The following is an 18,757-nucleotide window of genomic DNA, read 5'->3' as shown; positions in this document are numbered from 1 at the left end:
AGGGCGTGGGTCTGAAAATCATGAGCCATTCGCGTTCACGGGGGAAAAACGCTTGACAGAGGTAGAGGATTTAACTGCCTGTGGGAATAATTAACATATTCGGTTCATTCTTGCTTATAAATTATATTCTCTCTGAGCACATTTCTCTTTTTGGAGAACATATCTTCTTCGATCGGCGCAATTTCCCTGCTCTTCTTTCTATTTCCCCGTCTCTCCCCCGTGTGTCACGGTGTGTCTAAACCTCGCTCGAGTCAGGAAACTTGTCAGAATACTCATGTTTGATTGGCCGAGCTGCATCACCTGATATGATTTACAACGCATTGGTCGGTGTGTTTCCTGCACCGCCGAACATGTGCCGTAACGGCTGAATAAGAGGCGCCGGTTAAAGTATGAACTCAGTGCCTAATATGTATAATTCCGAATTATCAATCGGATTTAGGGCCTGGGTCCGGATCCGGTCCGCCAGTTGGGGACCCCTGATGTAGACTCAGGGAGCTGCAACAGAGAGGCTGAAGAGCCGCAGGTTGCCGACCCCTGGGCTAGTGGCTAGCTGAGTGTCTTCTTCTGCATATTGGAGCTTGTTAAACAACTGACTGATGCATTACTGCCACCAGGTGGTGGGAAGCTATACTGTAACTGAGCGTCTCATGGATAACAGTAATATCTCTGGTGTCTTCAATTGATAACCTATGCGGTCCCGCGGCCCACAGGTGCAAAACTGAAAGTTTTTTGCGGCCCTCTAGGTGGCGCTTGCGGCCCAATTGTGGGCCGCGGCCCCATGGTTAAGAATCACTGGTATTAAGTGATGATACAGGAATAAACTACAAAGTGCTTCTTCAGTTCAAATAATTCCCACTGTAAGCTATTTACTGTGAGGTCTGTGGATCATCCCGAGTAACCAGGACAAGGTTTCTGATGTAAGTTTTCAATCCTTATCAGTGCGGCAGAGGTCTCAGTAGCAGATGTTTTAATATATATATATATGTATATGTATATAAAACGGGCAGTCTCACCTTTCCAGTATCTCAGTAAGGAGCAGCAGACCTTGCTTCGGCACTTCCAGGTTGGTCAGCTGCAGAGCCTCGTTCAGACTGCGCACAAGGGACTCGACACCTAACACACAAACTCATTGTGACGAAGACACACTTGACCTGGCCGACAGAGACACATCCGTCTCATCCTCACACAAGGGTTTCCTGCATTACAATTAGAGTGACGGGCTCATAAATGTAACACATGTGCAAAGCATCATCACACACCAACATACAAAGAATCAAACAATGGCAGTGGTACATCTTTCTAATTTATGGCTACACAGAATCTGCTGCAATGATCTCTTGTTCATGCTGAGACAGGAACTTAATAGCATCAGATATCCTGTGTTCTGGTAAATCAAGTTTCTATTGTATTCAAACTATTTCTCATCACCTACTGTGATGGCACACACTAGATAGAAGATTTAGAAAACACACACCAGGGCTTTCAGAGTTGGACAAAACTGGAATTTAGATACTTGTTCTGAAAAAAACACATAGCTGCCAACTATTTTTAGCTGTTTTGAGCTGAACTTTTGTTGGATGCCCAGTTTCTATTTATTCTCTCCGTGAGAGCCCACAATGGAAGGAACGGCTGATTCGTGGAGTTGAACTGGGGGGGTCATCTTCACTAAAACCTAAATAAAGTGGTGGCTGGCTGGAGGGAGATCGCCTGAAAGTCTCCTACTAGCTGTTGGCTTCATTGTGAATCATTACGAGTAAATATCACAATAATAAACGTGTGTTTTCTGTTTTAAAATACTACTCCATCTTTTAAGTGGTTATGTCTCCAGTCTGATCTGGAGCGCATCGCTGATATGTACGTGGTCTGTTTACGCTCGCGGTTATCTTCCATCATTACAGTTGTTGTTGAATTATTCATGGTTCAGACTTCTGTGTATAAGCTGGCACATTAACTATGTTTCCATCATTTTTAGGTGTTAACCGATACACCACGAAACCCAACGTTGAAGTTCTACAATGGGCTCTTTCACGTAGAGATTCCGCAATACTGTGGTTAAGAAGTTCTGCAAGCTGTCCAAGTTCTCTTACCGTAGACCGAGTGACACTGGGAGAAGAAGAGCGGGTCCTCAGTCAGTAGCACCAAACAGCTGTAGGCGGACCACAGCAGCACCTCACTACGACTACTGGCCAGACGGTCGAACAGAAACGCTGAGAGGGAAAAGAGAACATGTGTGAGGGGCTAAGTGACACAATGCTGCAACACTATTCACTAAAATAAACCTCCTACAGTGCTGAGGGTGAAGGTGTGTGTGTTTTTGTATCACCAGGTATGTCAGCCTTGATGAAGGGAGCGCTGCACTGGGAATGAACCAGGACGGATGCGATACACCTCGCACTGATCACCTGCAACATCTCATCGCCACTCATCAGCAACTGGAAAAAAAAAACGTTTTATGGGCTTTATAAGAATCCACTTATCATTGAAAACAGTGTGGAGAGCTTCTTTATTGTACCAACACACATTATAGCTTCTTCAACATTCCCAGGCTGCTGATGATACACAGCTGTCTGAGACTCATCTACAGTACACCGTCTACACTCTTAGTTGAGCTCATTCTAGTTCATGAATCTATCAAAGTCAAACATCAGGACCATGACCCTACATGGCAACTTGGAAATGAACTCTTATCAGAATGATCATGTTTTTCTACATTTGTCAGATTTACATCATTTCTGATCTATAAACTCCTTTAAAAATGCCAGGTCAGCATTGGGTGAGGCAAAAATATCAGTATTATAATTTAAACATTAAAACTGAGGCAAAAGTGCCCCCTGGAATAAATATGGATGAATTAGTTACTTATAAACACTTTCCATAAAACCTGAGACAGACTTGGTGTATGACATCATTTACTACCAATAACAGCAACGAAACAATCCGATGGAAAATCCAAGATAAGTAGATGATCTTATTGGCTCGGGACCCGGCTGAGAAAGGGTGCATGATTTATTTTTCTTGTTCAGTTTTTGTGTAGCACTGTTGCTGTTGTTTGTCTTTGCAACAATACTTGTAATAAGTTGTGTATGATTTAAAACAGTGCATGCATTTGGTAGAATGGATCCTAAAAGCAACAAAATAATTATGTTTTTGGGGATAATTTAGATTTGGGTGATTATTTAGTTAATAGATACATTTTTATAACAACTCAACACACAATGCTTCTACAACAAAATGCTAACGTCGCGATCTGCGGTGTAATGTGAGTCTTAACTGAGAGAATCTAACTAGATGTAATCTGCACATTGATTTCCCAGACATGAAGCACAAATATTTGTCCAGGGTAAACCCTCCCTGAAGCCCGATTCAAAGGCCCATTAATCCAGGATTAGAACTTCTTGTTATGATTGTGGTCGGTGTCAGTATGTGGGTCGTGGGGGCGGGAGCAGGATGTTTGGACAGAGACCTTTTTCAGCATGAGAGGCAGAGGGTACTGGTCGGGGGACTGTTGCTCTTGGTTTTGGCCGAGGATCTGCTCGTCTTCAGTGTGGATGTTCTGGTTCTCACGGCACACCGTCTGATCGGTATTGCCGTTCATCAGAACTGACACTGCCTCTGGCAGCTGCACCAGCAACCACAGCAGGCCTAGCAGAGGAAAGACACAATACAGATGACAAGGCTTAGAGACGCTCATGATGACAAGCATCACTGGTGCGATGATGAAAGCCAACCGTGGGAACAGGATCCACACAAAAGGATGTTAGAATAAATTCATACTGTGCACACATCAGAACTCAAACACACAATGCAATAAACAGTTATATAATTAGCAATTAAGTGTTGCTCAGCTGCATGGATTTTATTTTCCTTTCCAGCCACTTTGGGGACAAAGTACTAGAATAAAAACCCAAGAGATCACAAAAAGCACATTTTCTTTTCATTGAAAAGTCTTGAACGCTGTGTAGATAATACAGCGCTAAATTTAAAAAAAACAATAATCCTGTTTAATTCCTCCATGTTGCTGCTCTCACCGGGGCTGGGGAGGGTAAATCTATTATGATTAAATCTGTTCAAAATTACACAAACAACAGCAAAAATCTGCAGCTACTCTAAAAACCAGAATAACCCAACCGTGTACCTCTCTCCCAAGTTAATACAGCGATAAAACAACTAGAGGATAATAACGACTTTCCTTTTAAATAACTCCATCCTGGTTATCGCCCAATGCACACGCCGGAGAGCTTATTACCCTTAAAAAAAAATGAAAATTCCTAACAGATAGCAACACTCTTTCATCTCCGTGTAATCCCTCCTCTTTCTCCATCTCGCCTCACCCCGAAGTAGATTCTGGATCTTCACTGAGAAAGATGATGATGAAAGTGGTATTTTATAGCCTTTTAGCTTTTCTAAAATAATAATCCTTACTAACTAGTGGGGATCTATTATGATGAGACAGCAGTTTAAAAGGCTATTTTTTGCATTAAACTGCCCCCCGTGCTATAAAGCCTTTTACTCCTGTGTTAAGTCCAAACCCATTAGTCCCGGTCCTAAGTCTATCCCAGGCAGCTGGGAGTGAGATTATGTTTCCTACATGACAACAACTTCACAATAGCCATTCACTCACTCTGTCACTGAACTAGCTGCGGTTGTGCTCAGTTCAAATTTCCATCTATTTTTGATAACAGCCTCCCCTTATATCGGCTCGATGATTGTATTTTTCATGCGTGCCTAAGATAAGCACGCTGTACTGATCTCAACAACTTCAAACCTGTAGCAGGAAGCAATTCAATCTCACTCTGACTTTCTGGCGTTTAAGAAAAATAAATGAGGTCAATCATTTTTGGTCCAGGCAGCTAATGATGCTCTCAAGTATGCTTTTATGCACTCAGTTTGAAAGAAGTAAGTCGTCACGAAAACTTTCAGTTCAAGAAGAATATTTTTTATGTAGAATATTTCCCGGCTTTGCCCAAGACAGCTGAATAAAATAAGGGACAGATGTTTCTTTTTTCTCACCGACAGAGTTTTTGATGAGTTGGGGGGAGCTGGCTTTGGCCAAGGTCTGCAGCAACAGGACACACACTCTGTCCCTGATGGCAACGGGCAAAGACTGAGCCGCCGAGCCCCCGGCTGTCCCGAACAGTTTGAGCCACACGTAAAGCACCGAAGCCTTCAGCGCTTCGTCTGGGTACAGTAGGGCCGAGCACAGGTGCTCCAGCAAGGGCCCTGCATGGTGGACAGAGACGGGAGACAGACGAGGACACACAGAATAAAAGAAGAGGAGACAGAAAACCGGGTCGGTGCAACAACAACAAAAAGATATCTTGTGTATAAGTGCAACAAATCAAGTAAAGTGGGTTTAATAAACGTTTTTCTTGGGTTTCACTTGATCCGGACTGTTTACGATTGTGTCTCACAAAGTCTCGCTCAAGGAGAAGTCTCGTCCTGAAATCACGTACGATGTGACTTCGTCGCTGGAAGACAAACGTGAGTGAGAGTTGGAGAGAGGAGTGCCGGGAGGTGTTTGCTGTGTAGCTGAGTGTTATCTAAAAGATCTTCAGTGTCACAGTTGAATATTTAGCTGATTGCGACAAAGCGGTTGAGGCCGCCGGATTTCGGTTGAGGCACAAAAACAGACCTGATCAAGCGAAACGTAAAGAAAAACGTTATTTCCTTGTAGAGTCTTTTCCATGATGTTGTCCAAGCACATTGACGGGGAGAAATTGCGATTATATTATAAGAGAGGCTGTTGAGAGGCTGCCGAGTTCTCCCTCAATACTGGACCGATATTAAACAAATGTTGTCCCCATTAGTCAGAAAAATACTAAAGTTACCCTTTCAGATAAGGGAGGAGGAGACTAAGACACCCAGAGGAGAGTTAAAGATAATATATCGTGAGAGAAGCAGAGATTAACAGCAACACAATGAGAGCAGCGAGACGACGGCGTGGAAATGGAGCAAACCTCTGGGAACAAAGTCTGTTTGTGAGTTTCAACTGAACGACCTCTTAAGCGGCGACAGACAATGCTGGAGCCAACGTGGAGGGAAAGCCGCCATGAAGATGAAAGGATCGACTGTCGGCTAGTGAGGAGAGAGCACGGTAGAGTGGCAGGCGGAAGAAGGAGATTAAAAAGAATACGTAGGAGCAGGACAGGAGTCTGTTCTCGGAGACTCACAGGTTGGCTCACTGACAAAGAGAGAGAATGATTCATGAATCTGAAGAAAGGGAAAAGAGAAAGACAGAGCATAGAGAGACACTTGTGGAGAGAGTGGTGGCGCAAAAGAGAGAAGATGAGAACAGCTGGTGGAGGTAGAAAAGGCTGAGTGAGAGAAAGCCAGAGGGTGAGAGAGGATAAGACAGACGTGGGGAGGGAGAGGGCATCCACAAGAGAGTCAGAAAAAAGAGGGGAATGGAGAGAGACTGAAGCAAGACATAGAGAGAGATACAATGAAGGACACATATACAAGGTGACAAAAAATATGTTGAGGTAGTATTTGTGTGCATCTACAGTATTTGAATAAAATAACATGGACTTAGTCTCTTTAACATCACTGTTGTTTTTGCAGCTGGATGTCACAACAACGTTACAACCAAACTCTTCTTCCCTTCCCCGGTGTCAACGAGAGATGTGTGGTTCTCGATGCAAGCAGCTCTCCCGGGGTCCAAACAATCGGATTCGTCCCGCTCTGAAAGGACACACGCTGCAAACAGCCTCGCCCCCTAACGGGCACCGCACCGGTATTATAAATAACATATTGAATGTGTGTGTGTGTACTGAAACAATGACGTTGGGACACAGCGTGGACTGCAGGCTGATTGTCTAAAACCATCCATCCATCATAGCTCAGTGACCACATCCACCAAATACAGTTCAGATAATGACCGACCCACAGTAAGAGAAGACGTTAAATCAAAGGCCTAAAGCGACACACTATGATCACAGAAGAGAATGAAGTTGCTGGTACAAGCTCTGTTAATCAGGTATCTTAATGTGAGTAAGATAACCTTGAGCATTTACATGACAGCTGTACTACATACTTTATTATTGTGGATGTATAAGAAAAAAAAGAGAAAATGTAAGACGGGCAGACACAGACAGACAGAAATGGCTTCAGAGAAGAAAGAGAGCGTCTTTGAGAACAGAGGGTGAACGATGGTTAAGTGCGGGGCAGCGCTGGAGGAACAAAGAGGCAGCGTGAGGAGAAGAGAGACGCAAAGATGACAGAGGAGGAGAGCTGAGCCCAAACCCAGCCGCTCTGTGCAGCAGATCAAAACCCATGTGAGGCAGGACAGGCTCCCAGACATGTTTGATTAAACCGAAATATACGAGGGGGCCGAGATGAGAGCCAGGCATGAGGAGAGGAAAGAGCGACGAAGGGAGAGGGGGGGGGAGGAGGGAGATAAGACCTCCACAAGCAGAGGAGGGAAGTGCACGAACACAATTTAGGAGTGGTGGAAAATAAAAGCCTTGTTTTATTTGATGACGCACACGTGCAACCACAGAGACAGACGCACAAAGAGCTGAAACAAAAAAAGATAAAACACTTTCTTCTGCTTTGTTGAGCACATAAAACAAAAGGTTCACTTCCGTTGCCGTGCCACCGTGACGCTGTGATCTGCCGCTCTGTTCGTCCTGTGATCTGCTTCCTACAGTATTTCTCTATTGTTTTGCACTTGTTGCTTCAGCCTGCTTCACTGAGCCCTTCTGTGGCTTTTGGCTTTCATCTTCCAGTGTTTTCCCCAAAAAGAAAAATGCAATGGTTTGGTCCATCCAAATACATGCTCTCAAAGCCAAACATATTTTCCTCTATGTATTTCTTTCAAATGTCTGCATAGAAACCCAGCTGTTAAGTGCAGATTGATCTGCCAAAACGGTGCATTAATGTGTCGTCTTATCAGAGATATCGTGTCATTAGCGACTTCACTGTTGGATTTTTGGCGCTGTGATGATCTCGACCTGCAAGAAACACTGCAGCCGTTGTCCTTTCCCTCCCTCCTCTTCCTTGTTATCTTTGTCTACCTTACTCTTTCCTTATCTCATTAATGCTTCATCTTCCCGCCCTGCTCCCTCACATGTCTGTACCCACTCCTCAGATAGGACCTAAGGGAGCAAGACACCAGCAACGCAGAGATGAGCGAGGGAGGGGGGAACACAGAGAGAGAGAGAGAGAGAGAGAGAGAGAGAGAGAGAGAGAGAGAGAGAGAGAGAGAGAGAGAGAGGGGGAGAGAGAGAGAGAGGGAGAGAGAGAGAGAGAGAGAGAGAGAGAGAGAGAGAGAGAGAGAGAGAGCAAGAGGGAGAGAGAGAGGATAAAGAGAAGGGAGCAGAGCAAAGCAAAGGGGTGAGAAAAAAACAAACGGGTTAATCAGTTAGATTGGCAGGCGGACAGGGAGTCAGAGTCAGAGAGAGAGTGAGACAGAAATGTGTCGGGTTCTCTGGGTCCGTGTTGTCGTTGCCGTGCTGTTGTCATTAGTGCAAACAGCCCCACAGAGACTGACTGAGTGACGGGCCACAGACAGACACACACAGTCAATAGTGGCAGCCCGCATGTCGCGTCCGCCTCACAACAAGCCACCGCTACCCCATGTGGTTCAGGGGAGCTTGTAAAAGTCATTAAAATACATGAAGGTGGACACACATGTTGCAGAGTGAAATAACTACTCTGCCTGCTTATTTGGCACGAGGCTCACATTCACTCTTGCCTGAAAAAAAAACAGGCATTCGAGCATGACATAAACATACAACAACACACGCTGGAGGTTGATTAATGATGCTCATTAAACACAGAGTAATGGTTCAGGAAGTAGACATCATACAGGCGACTCACTACACTGCAGGATTTTACATATATATAAAGATATCCATATATATGGGCAATTTCAGGGGAAAGGTTGGATGAACATGTATGTGGAACTTTTGTAGCGTTTTTTTGGCATGGCATCGGCACGGTGTCTCAATGCAGCTGGAGCGTAATGGAAAAGGTCACAGCGGCCAGAGAGATTGAATTGGGAGAGTGCAGGGGAAAGGATATGAAAAATACAGTTTTGTGACTTTCTCCCCCCCCCAAGCACATTTCAGAAGCAGACACGTGACAACTATTTCTATGCATTAGGGATGTAATTGAAAAGGTCAAAATTGAATTGTGGATCTCGCTGTGCAGAGAGAACAAGGGATGCTGCAAATTAAATATTCTTTCACATCTTTCTCTTCCATTCAAGTCGAAAATATTTCCAGATCTCAGCTTTCAAGGTGACTTGCCCCAGTGTCGCATTATTTTTGAATTCAATTATTTTAGAAGGCACAGAGAAGATAGACATAACAGGCGCCACAGCACGTCGAGCCATCCGAGAGCCGACCCGATCCAAACTCATTTGCAGTTTTAAAAGTGACCCATTATCTGTTCCGATCCCAAATGATTATGCAACTCTCTAAATGTCAATCTCTCAATAACTAAGTACGTAAATGCATCACCCTTTTGTCCAGTATCACGGAAACTAGGCAGAATGCCATGAGCTGCTGACAACAGTATAATAGCTGTTTATGTCCTGCCCTCCAACAAAGCAATGTTATGTTTCAAAATAGCAGCTTTTGGTGCATCTTTATTGACTGTGAGTGCTACTCATAACCATTAAAAATGACAACACACTGCTGTTTGTACACCAGTGCCAGTATATATATGTAACTGTGAGATGTGAGGTGTCTCACCATACTGAGTCACCAGACTGAGGGCCACGTTGGGGACTGCTTTCACGAGGTTCCCCAAGAAGTTGAAGGTGGGCAGGAAGCCCTTCACGCCGAGCTGGTCCCTCAGCTGTACAGGGAACGCACAAAATAAAAATCAACAACAATAGATACACAACAATAGAAAGGAACATGGCACGGGCGCATACACACAATGTAAAGCTTCACAGCGCTTGAGCTAGAAGTCTTGTATCGGTATTATTTTAGCACCACAGCAGGCGTGAAAATAATTCAACTACAAGTACTGCAGCACCACAATTGATACTCCAGATCCTCTTACATAGTAATCCCTGTAATTCATTGTTTTTCTGCACCTCTGCCTGGTGTTGTAGCGCTCTGTCATCATCAGTACACACAGCTTTACTATCATCATGAGGCTTTTCCTCCACCGCCTCCTCCAGAGGTGACACAGCAGCGAGAGGGAGGCGAGCCCGTTCTGTTTACTAAACGACCCTTGGAGGACACGTCGTGGATTTCACAAGTGCCGTTAAATATTTGATGATCTCGTTCTGTGTGTTCTGTGCCGGCAAGTGTTCGAGGAGCAGGTGTGTTTCTTTATACGTCTGTAAAAATGCGTTTGTCCCACCTGTTTGTGTATCTCGTCCAAAACAAAGCGGTACGACAGCTCGCTCTGGAGCTCCAACAGCAGCTGAACCAGCACTGACACACGCAAACACAAATTGGAAAACATTCATTAAACTTTGGCATTACAGTTTAAAATATTTGTCTTCATTTACATATATCCGTTTCCGGCAAAAAAAAAAGGTTAGAAATTAAAAATCAGGTTAATTTGCGTTACATATAGAACTTGTGTTGTTGATTTCTAGAGAACAAACGGTAGAAGTTTAGTCTTTGACATTGTTTTACCATCTGTTACAGAAATATTTAATTAGTATTGTCAAGACCATTAAAAATAACCTATGATGTACTTTTTTTTCCAGGTCCAAGTAACCCACTCGACTGCATTTAGAAAATTAAAATGTGCACATTTTGAGTGATCTTTTCATTCTCTTATTGCATGCAGTGCAGATCTAAAGCTCTCATCCCATTGGCTGCTTTACATGTACATGACTGCAGCTTAGCTGATGTTAGAAAGGTTCTGGAAGATTCCTGGTTTCTCCTCACACACACACACACACACACACACACACACACACACACACACACACACACACACACACACACATCATGACTGCATTATTAATAGGGCTCAAATGAGTTTCACAATGTGTTCGTCACAAATTCTCTGTGCAGAGAGCAAAAACCAGTGTCCGATTTTAAGCAATCTACTTAACTATTACAGCAAAGTGGTCTCTGAGGCGTTTTGAGAAAGCTACCATAACATCTCCTAACGTCATTTGCACTAAGCAAATTTTTAAGCATTTTGTTAGACTTTGCTGCAGTGAGATAAATCCGACTGGGCGCTAAAGAAAATCTGCATATAGCAGCCTCAACTGATCAATCAATGCAAAGAGAAAAGATACTGCAAAGTGTAGCAGTGAGAGAATATCAATAAAATGAGATCAAAGCCTTCAAAAACGTTACATTTACAAACTGCTGAGTGAAGTCAATGTAAGATCACCTTAGTACCCGGCAGAAATCATTATCACCGTCACAAAGACAGCTCTTGTGTAAGTGCCTTTGAGATAAAGAGTGACTCATAGCCTGTGTGTGTGTGTGTGTGTGTGTGTGTCTGCACTCTCAGACTGTCTGCATTGTAACAACCACTTGAAAAAGTCTGTGAGCAGGGTGTATGGGCGCGCACACACACACACACACACACACACACACACATATTATCTGAACCAATAGGAGGCATCTCTTCACCTTGGTCAACCTTCTCCAGAGTGGCTTGGTCCTCCGCGGTGTGAAGCATCCCTAGGGACAGAACAGAAACGACACGCTGGATTTAAAGAGCACACTTCACAAACCCATTGTGATTTTATGAGGTCTGCCAAAGGTATAATATGAAAAAAAAGGAATTAACTAGGTTAAGAAACGGGAGCTTGACAAAAACAGAGGATACAAAGTACAAGGAGATCCTTGTTATTGAGGGTTGAGGTCTAATTAATCACACTGTACAGTTTGTACCCTAAAGGAACCTGTGTGACAGACACAAATCTACTGCATCCTGCGTTAGTTTTGCAGCAAAAAAACAACGTCATGAAGCAAGTGTGTGAGAAATGCTACAACTGCTATGACTGCATCTGTAAATACTGCCCTGCAAGTGTAAAAATGAAATGAAAGGCATATCTTATATTGGAGTATGCTCTCGTCGGCACATGGTGAAACTCCGTTCAGCAGACCATCCCACAAGCACCGTAATGGCTCTTTTACCGTCATAATGGCCGTAGATTTTTGCCCCACATCCTCTCATTGCCCTAATTTGATGAGAGCTCAAATGGCATAACACTTCACGCTGTAATAACCTGGTGAGATCCAATGAGGAGATAAGTAGCAGCTCCATAAAAACACACTGTGGTGGTAAGAACTTTATGAACTAACACCCCGGTGCCTTTAACCTGCAGAAAGGTATTTACCGCAATACAGGGAGAGTAAAGCTGCTCTCCCTGTACACAAAGCAGGATCTCAGAGGGTAACTGGCTTCACTCGGCGGTTGTCATAATATCGATGACTTTATATACATCCAAGATAGATGAGTGCTGGACCAACTCGTTGCTCTCTAAAACATTCACATCAATCATTGTATCGTAATAATGTAATTATTGCATTGGTGCGCAGCTTTTATACGCTACTTATAGCTTGGTCAGCAGAGAATATTTAGACAGTGTTTAGACAGTCAGACACAAGTAGTTTAAATAATTAAAACTATGCAATTACCAGACAATTTCACATTTGATTTAATCTAGCCGTCATGAAAGAGGAACATAAGTTATGTACGCGGTACTTAATGAAGGTCCAAAGATCTGCTCAGTTCATCATCAGTAAATGTAATGTGTGTGTGTGGGTTTGATCCACAGATGGCAAGTGTGTACTTTGATTACGTCTTTAACACGAAAGAAAAGCAGCAAACAGCTGGTTAACTCTGTTAAATCTATTTTTAAATATAATTATATAATATTGATTACTTCTGTAAACTACTAAGATACCACAGGTGTTGTGATAAGATCTATCGTCTTGGTTGTTGTCAGTCTGACCTTGCAGAAAAGCAGCGATGTGACTGCAACACCAGCACGACTGCGGGCTGACCCGGTGGAGATTACTTTCAAGACAACAGAACAGGTGAGAGATAAAAGCCCAGTGCTTCGTAGTCCTTCTTGCTTGTCCGTCCTTCACATCTTAATTCCATGCTGTACGATTCACCACTTCTCACCCAGTAGAGAAGCTGTAAAACGCAGAGAGACTGTGTTGTCCTGTCGAAAAAGCTCCCTCAGGGCCCCCGGAGAACACTTCAGCACCCCGCTGATGCCAAACAAGGCAAAAGACTTCCTGGCGGACTGCAGCAGGAACAGAGGGAGAGATATGGGAGGGTAAACAAAACCTGTGCATCAAGGGAAATTAACAGGGTAATGTATTTTCCGTGAATACTTTTTGTGATCAATCCTAGCTATAACTTCACAAACACTATCCAGCCAAATAATGGCATGAGTCATTTTGGTCTAGGAAGGTCCTCATTTTCAAATAAAATAAAACAAGCTAATACTCCTCACCGCTATATCTTCACTTTCCATCATTTCAATGACGCAGGCCACACAGAGCAGCAGCCCGCCCCCCTCTGCAGGCCCCAGGCGGCCGCTCCATTTCGGGTCATGCCTGAAGTGGATCTTGTCAAAAACAATATCAGTACTTGACATTTGTTTTGGTCGTTCCACCTGTTGAAACAGAAAATGCAGCCTATGGCGTCTCAAATCATTTTTGCAAAGTCGGGGAGGTGAATGAAAAGCTAGCTACCCTAGCTACACAGCTCGACTAATTAAAGCTAACTACAACATTAAGCTAACGTTAGCGAATTAGCAACTTGCGTCATGCTCCTCAAAAACAAAACTTGGGTACTTTTAAGGAAAACTTTTGAAAAGAAAACGTAGTCTAAGTATTGACAAAGCTACCACAACAACTACATGTATGTAATTCGGTAAACCAACCATTAACTAAAAAGTTATGTAGCAGATCGAGGTAAATGTCACCACGTTTCATCAAGCCTCGTGGTCAGGTCGCGTGCTCATGGTGCGTTCCAGACAACCTCGGAGGTCGGAATTTTCCCAGTTGAAATTTCCGAAACTCAATAACCAGTTAATAACACGGTGAGATATTTTGACATCGACTTAAATTCGGAACAGTTTTTTTCGAAAACTGTATTAAACAATATACTACAATGTAAGTACAAAAACTAATATAATGGCACGAATACACAAGTATTATTACTGATAGCATTTTGTACACAAAGTATTCAAAGTCTTTCTACTTCCTGCATTTGCTTTTTGTTCTTTGTGAGGGCAAGAAGTGAGGTCAACTCAGTCAAATGTAAAGGAATGGGTAAAATAAGAAAATTAACAACACAAATGTCCTGATTCTTATAGAATAACACTGAAATAACAAAGTCCAGTGGTGAACAATTGTAGATAATTATTACAAGCTATTACACCATCATTTCCAGTCAATAAGGAATTGCTAATACAAGTTAGAATACAGTGAAAGTATTTAAATTGAATCTATGACATTTCATCAAATGTCTTGGCTCTCCACACTTGATTGATTCAGATAGAAGTAATCTCAATAATTATGACTGATGGCAAAATACTGCATTTGCCATGTTATCACATTTATATATATATATATATATTTTACCTAAATTGCCTGAATTTAGGTTCCAGGTTTCTTCTCAATGGTTTGTTGGTCCACCACCGTTTATACAGTAGTGCTATTAAACGTGTAAGTGTAACAAAAGCCTCTGAAGTTCAAGGGTGTAGGCTCATATCATATATTTGAGCAAGAGACAAAAACTATCTTCAAAATGATGCATCAGCATCAATTTAGCCTCCAAGGAATGTCATTGCTGAATAATATGCTGGGGATATATATAGTGGGATGCATGAGACCGTTCTGCAGTATCACTTAGCAGTGAAGGCCACAATTTGGTTATCGCCATGACAACAAAAGCCTCACGGCAACTATCTGATGATGGGAGTGTGGGGGCGAGTATCAGCCACTACCAACGTCAATTTCTAATCTCTCTCTGCTTCTCCTCAAACAGAGTTCACTGCACATCAAAGTAGTGCTTGACAGTGAAGCCAGCTCAGCTCTGCCTCATGAGTGTGAGCTTCTTTGTGACAGTGTGCAAGAGTGTGTGCTCTCATGCACTCGGGCTAATCCTTCAAAGTGTCTCAGTGTGCAATACGTGTGTGCAGGAAGTGGTCAAAGACTTGTTTGGCTAACTGAAAAGAGTAGCAGACCTCTGACAAGCAGGTGGAAAGTTTCCAAAGTCTCCATTTGTGCTTGGACAGGAGCTAAATCCATCAGTCTCAGAGACGTATTGGCCCCTGAGGTGGGGGGGTGGGGGGGGGGGGGGGGGGCAGAGAAAGAGACAAAGTGCCTCTCTCACTATTCAGGTGGAAGCCGATGCATATCGGTCAACTTTATTTGACAACTTTTCACATAAGAGAATTCTTCGGGGGGCCAATAAAATACAGAGACAAATGGATTTAGCTTCGGCCCAAGAATAAGTGGAGTCCTAACATGCAAGCATCTGCCTCATCACTGCGGGGCCTTTGCTTTTCTCATCACATTTCACTTGACATATCTTGAACCACTTCCTGTGTATAACCCCTCCACACACACACACACACACACACACACACACACACACACACACACACATACATATAAAGATCAGTAGTGTAAAACAACCACGCAGTAATATATTAAGAGACACATACAGCAGCCATCATTGGGGGCGTTGAGCTACCCTATATAGCCCGATACCTTTTTTTTTCCAGTCACCAACCCACACTGTGTCACACCATCACTCAGTGCTGCCATTATGGTACTGTTTCCAGTGACGACATTTACAGGTCAGGCAGCAGCCACAGCAAAGGTAACAATGGCAGCTGTTGTTACTGTATCACTGTGGTAATACTGTAGGCTATATATTTAACGGCATTAGAGACAAAATATTGGAGGACTGGGTGCTGCTTCACTGCCCAGACAATAGATAGTCCTGCATTCACTATTAATACAACAATTACACCACTTAGTCTCTAACTAGAGGGTCTAGATATCATGCATTTTAAAAAGGACATACCAAATATGTAAACCATAACCCCAAATTAACCCCAAATAGTCTGAAAATACCACACTAAGAGGCAGCGCTTTTTAAGATATTTAAAAATAAGTTTTGTTCTGAGAAACGAATGAGATAAAAGTAGGAAGAGGGCGGGACAAAGAAGACGCGCGTGCGTGTCTGTGTGTGTGTGTGTGTGTGTGTGTGCAGGAGAGGCTGCAGTCTCTCGGGTGCAACGTTCAGGTGCGCTTCACCCTCAGAGGTGAAAACTCCTGAAGTCGGTACGATGGATTATATCTGACTAACAGACAGTTATTTCATTAAAAACATGTAGACGCACCGGGGCAGCGCTGGAGAAAAGGGCCAATTAAAGAGAGAGTAACGTCTTACGGTAAGAAACGAAAACGCAACTATTTTATCCTGTTATGCAAATTGATTGCTCCATTCTGCGCCATATGATTAACTATGGATTTATGTTGTTTTTCCACATGGCTTTTTTCAGTCTAGTAGATAGCTAGTAGCTATACTCCATATTATCTGTATGCTATTACTCTTCTAGGTTTACAAAAACAAAATCTCGTTTATATACGCTTCTTGGTCTTTTATAGTTTTGTTGTAACTTTAATTAAATGTAAAGTAACTTTTTATGATGATTTAGGCTGTCATTAATCTGGTATGCTGAAACATTCACTGCCTACTGCTCTGCTGTGGCTTTTTTTCAACTATCATAATCTGTAACTGGCTTCTTATGCTGACTTCATTTTGCCTGTTGCAATGTGTGTCCCTGAATAATCTATAGGACACATAAATTAATGTACACAAAATGCATTCTTGGAAACAAAGTTAGATGCTGTGTGATCACCCTTGAAGGTTGATGTCCTCTGTGGTTTATTTGCACGAATGAATACTGCATTACTTCCTGTGGGATTATAAATATTAGTCATCAGATGTTTCCATGCTCAACTTGACAGGAACAGAAAGCCTGTTTGCAAACACACAGCATACTTTACCCTTAGTGAAAATTAAAAAAAAAACAACATCACCACAACCCGAGATACTAGCATGCAACAAAGCCACAATGAATCTGTCGTGTGTGTTTGTGTGTGGCTATGTGTGTGTGTTCACGACTCAGCATATGTTTGCTTTAAGTTACGCATTCGTCTTCTCCTCCCAGGTGTTTTTGCCTGGTCTTATCTTTGTGCTGCCCCAAAACAACAAAAACGAAGGCAAACACTAAAGCTTATCTCCTCTCTCAACTGCTCCATCAGCACTTTCCACAAGACACAACAAACAAACAGGGGGAAACTGTACCAATAACAGTGACTGGTATTAGCCGTATACAATACGCCAGCATCCCCACATGCAGGCAGTGCGGGTACTGTACACACCGGTGGGCCCCACAGTGAGGTAGCAGGTACAATGGCAATGTGTCACTGAGACATGTGGCGTCATTGGGGCCAGAGCCCTCAGATTCTGTCCTCGGGGGAGTATTCGCTTTCACACAAGGACAGTGGACTACTCAGCACACCAGGACTTGCCTTGACGGAGGTTAAACCCCCCAAAAAAACTCTGAAATTTGAGTCTTTCTTTTTGGATGGGAAAGTGGTGAGGAGAGATGACAGAGAGGATAGAGTTTGAATATCTCCCCTTTATCCAAAGATGCTCCTCAGATCTGCCTGCTCGGGGCATGATGTAAACTGAACAGGCGGGAACGTCCCACCACCAAACTGCAAAAAAAGAGAGATGAGAGAAAGCAGATGAGGAGAAAGACAGTGACAAATGTAAGAAAGACGTGATGATTGAAGATGAGAGGAGGGGGGGGGGTATGCATTCTGCATTTGCTCCAAGGGTTGAGGGGGGGGGGAACACAAGACAGAATTTCAGGCTCAAAAGTGACTGATTGTAACGATGAAAGCGCGATGGATTTGATAATGATCCATCATTACTGCGGTGACAATGATGGTTTTTTATCTTCAAGCTGATGCTACGAGGAGATTCATATTTATTATGAGGAGAGAACATTTTTGGCTCCCCGACATGAGATTGCTTTTCCTCAGTTAATTGGATTGATGGGTCGGTTGCTTTGTGCGCCGAGAGACTCCACTCAGAGCGAATAAAACCCGTGTCGCATAATAGAGAGTAACAGAGGGAACAAAAGGGAGAATCGTGAGAGGCACAAAGACAAATGCTGCGAGGCATTTTTTTCATCTGCTGTGTTCGGGCATTGTAACTTTTATCCATGTATCCACCTACACAGCAGCACCACTCAGCTCAGCCTCAACGAGGAATCTGTGTGAGCCTGACTGTATATTCTGCTTTCTCAATTCATTCCCCGCCAAGCACTCCTCCAGGTTTCTGATGACTTTCACCTTCTCTCACAGTCTCCTCTTTCTCCCCCATGTTGTCATTTTTTGTTATATGTTTCAAATGCCACTTTTCTCATCCCTCTCTCTCTATGGCTCCTAGGTTGGTATGGTCCTAATCTTACCCTCCATCAACTGATCTATCCCTCACTATTTATTCTTCTGTCTTCCTTCTCCTCAGCTACCTGTCTCCCTGTTCTCGCTCTCCTCTCCGGCCATGTCAGTGTCCATGAACAACCCGCTCCAGCGCCGGCGCTCTCTCGGCCCCGTCTCGCCCAAACGCATCTACAGAAACCTGTCCGTCAGACTGAGGGGTGGAGAGTCATCTGTTGCCAAGGAGATGGTCGCACCCAAACACCTGAGCAAGTCTGCAGATGTTGTAAGATATTATACGGTGTCATTTTGTGTGTGTGTGTGGGGGG

The 18,757-nt window shown here is 43.3% G+C and overlaps 2 protein-coding genes across 3 annotated transcripts in view; one reads left to right on the top strand and one right to left on the bottom strand.

The window, feature by feature from the left end:
- Nucleotides 1-13,549, bottom strand: part of mei1 (meiotic double-stranded break formation protein 1) — a 48,266-nt gene extending 34,717 nt beyond the window's left edge. The window contains exons 1-10 of the mRNA XM_031871050.1: nucleotides 13,406-13,549; nucleotides 13,069-13,192; nucleotides 11,562-11,612; nucleotides 10,321-10,394; nucleotides 9,699-9,804; nucleotides 5,011-5,220; nucleotides 3,464-3,642; nucleotides 2,324-2,432; nucleotides 2,088-2,207; nucleotides 1,014-1,113 (exon numbers count right to left, since the gene is read on the bottom strand). Of these exons, the coding sequence (XP_031726910.1) occupies nucleotides 1,014-1,113; nucleotides 2,088-2,207; nucleotides 2,324-2,432; nucleotides 3,464-3,642; nucleotides 5,011-5,220; nucleotides 9,699-9,804; nucleotides 10,321-10,394; nucleotides 11,562-11,612; nucleotides 13,069-13,192; nucleotides 13,406-13,549 (1,217 nt within the window). The remainder of the gene's footprint in view (nucleotides 1-1,013; nucleotides 1,114-2,087; nucleotides 2,208-2,323; nucleotides 2,433-3,463; nucleotides 3,643-5,010; nucleotides 5,221-9,698; nucleotides 9,805-10,320; nucleotides 10,395-11,561; nucleotides 11,613-13,068; nucleotides 13,193-13,405) is intronic.
- A 2,507-nt stretch (nucleotides 13,550-16,056) lies between these two features.
- Nucleotides 16,057-18,757, top strand: part of LOC116396284 (ankyrin repeat and fibronectin type-III domain-containing protein 1) — a 14,783-nt gene continuing 12,082 nt past the window's right edge. Inside the window, exons 1-2 of one of the 2 annotated variants that reach the window (XM_031870783.1) lie at nucleotides 16,057-16,363; nucleotides 18,517-18,714. In XM_031870783.1, the coding sequence (XP_031726643.1) occupies nucleotides 18,553-18,714 (162 nt within the window). In that variant the 5' untranslated portion in view covers nucleotides 16,057-16,363; nucleotides 18,517-18,552. Of the gene's footprint in view, nucleotides 16,364-17,978; nucleotides 18,715-18,757 lie in introns of those variants that run through there. The other variant, XM_031870784.1, reaches the window with a different exon arrangement.

The sequence above is a fragment of the Anarrhichthys ocellatus genome, unplaced genomic scaffold (genome assembly GCF_004355925.1).
Source record: "Anarrhichthys ocellatus isolate YVR2014 unplaced genomic scaffold, GSC_Weel_1.0 scaffold55, whole genome shotgun sequence".
Taxonomy (NCBI): Eukaryota; Metazoa; Chordata; class Actinopteri; order Perciformes; family Anarhichadidae; genus Anarrhichthys; species Anarrhichthys ocellatus.
This window is presented reverse-complemented; position numbering and strand designations above follow the sequence as displayed.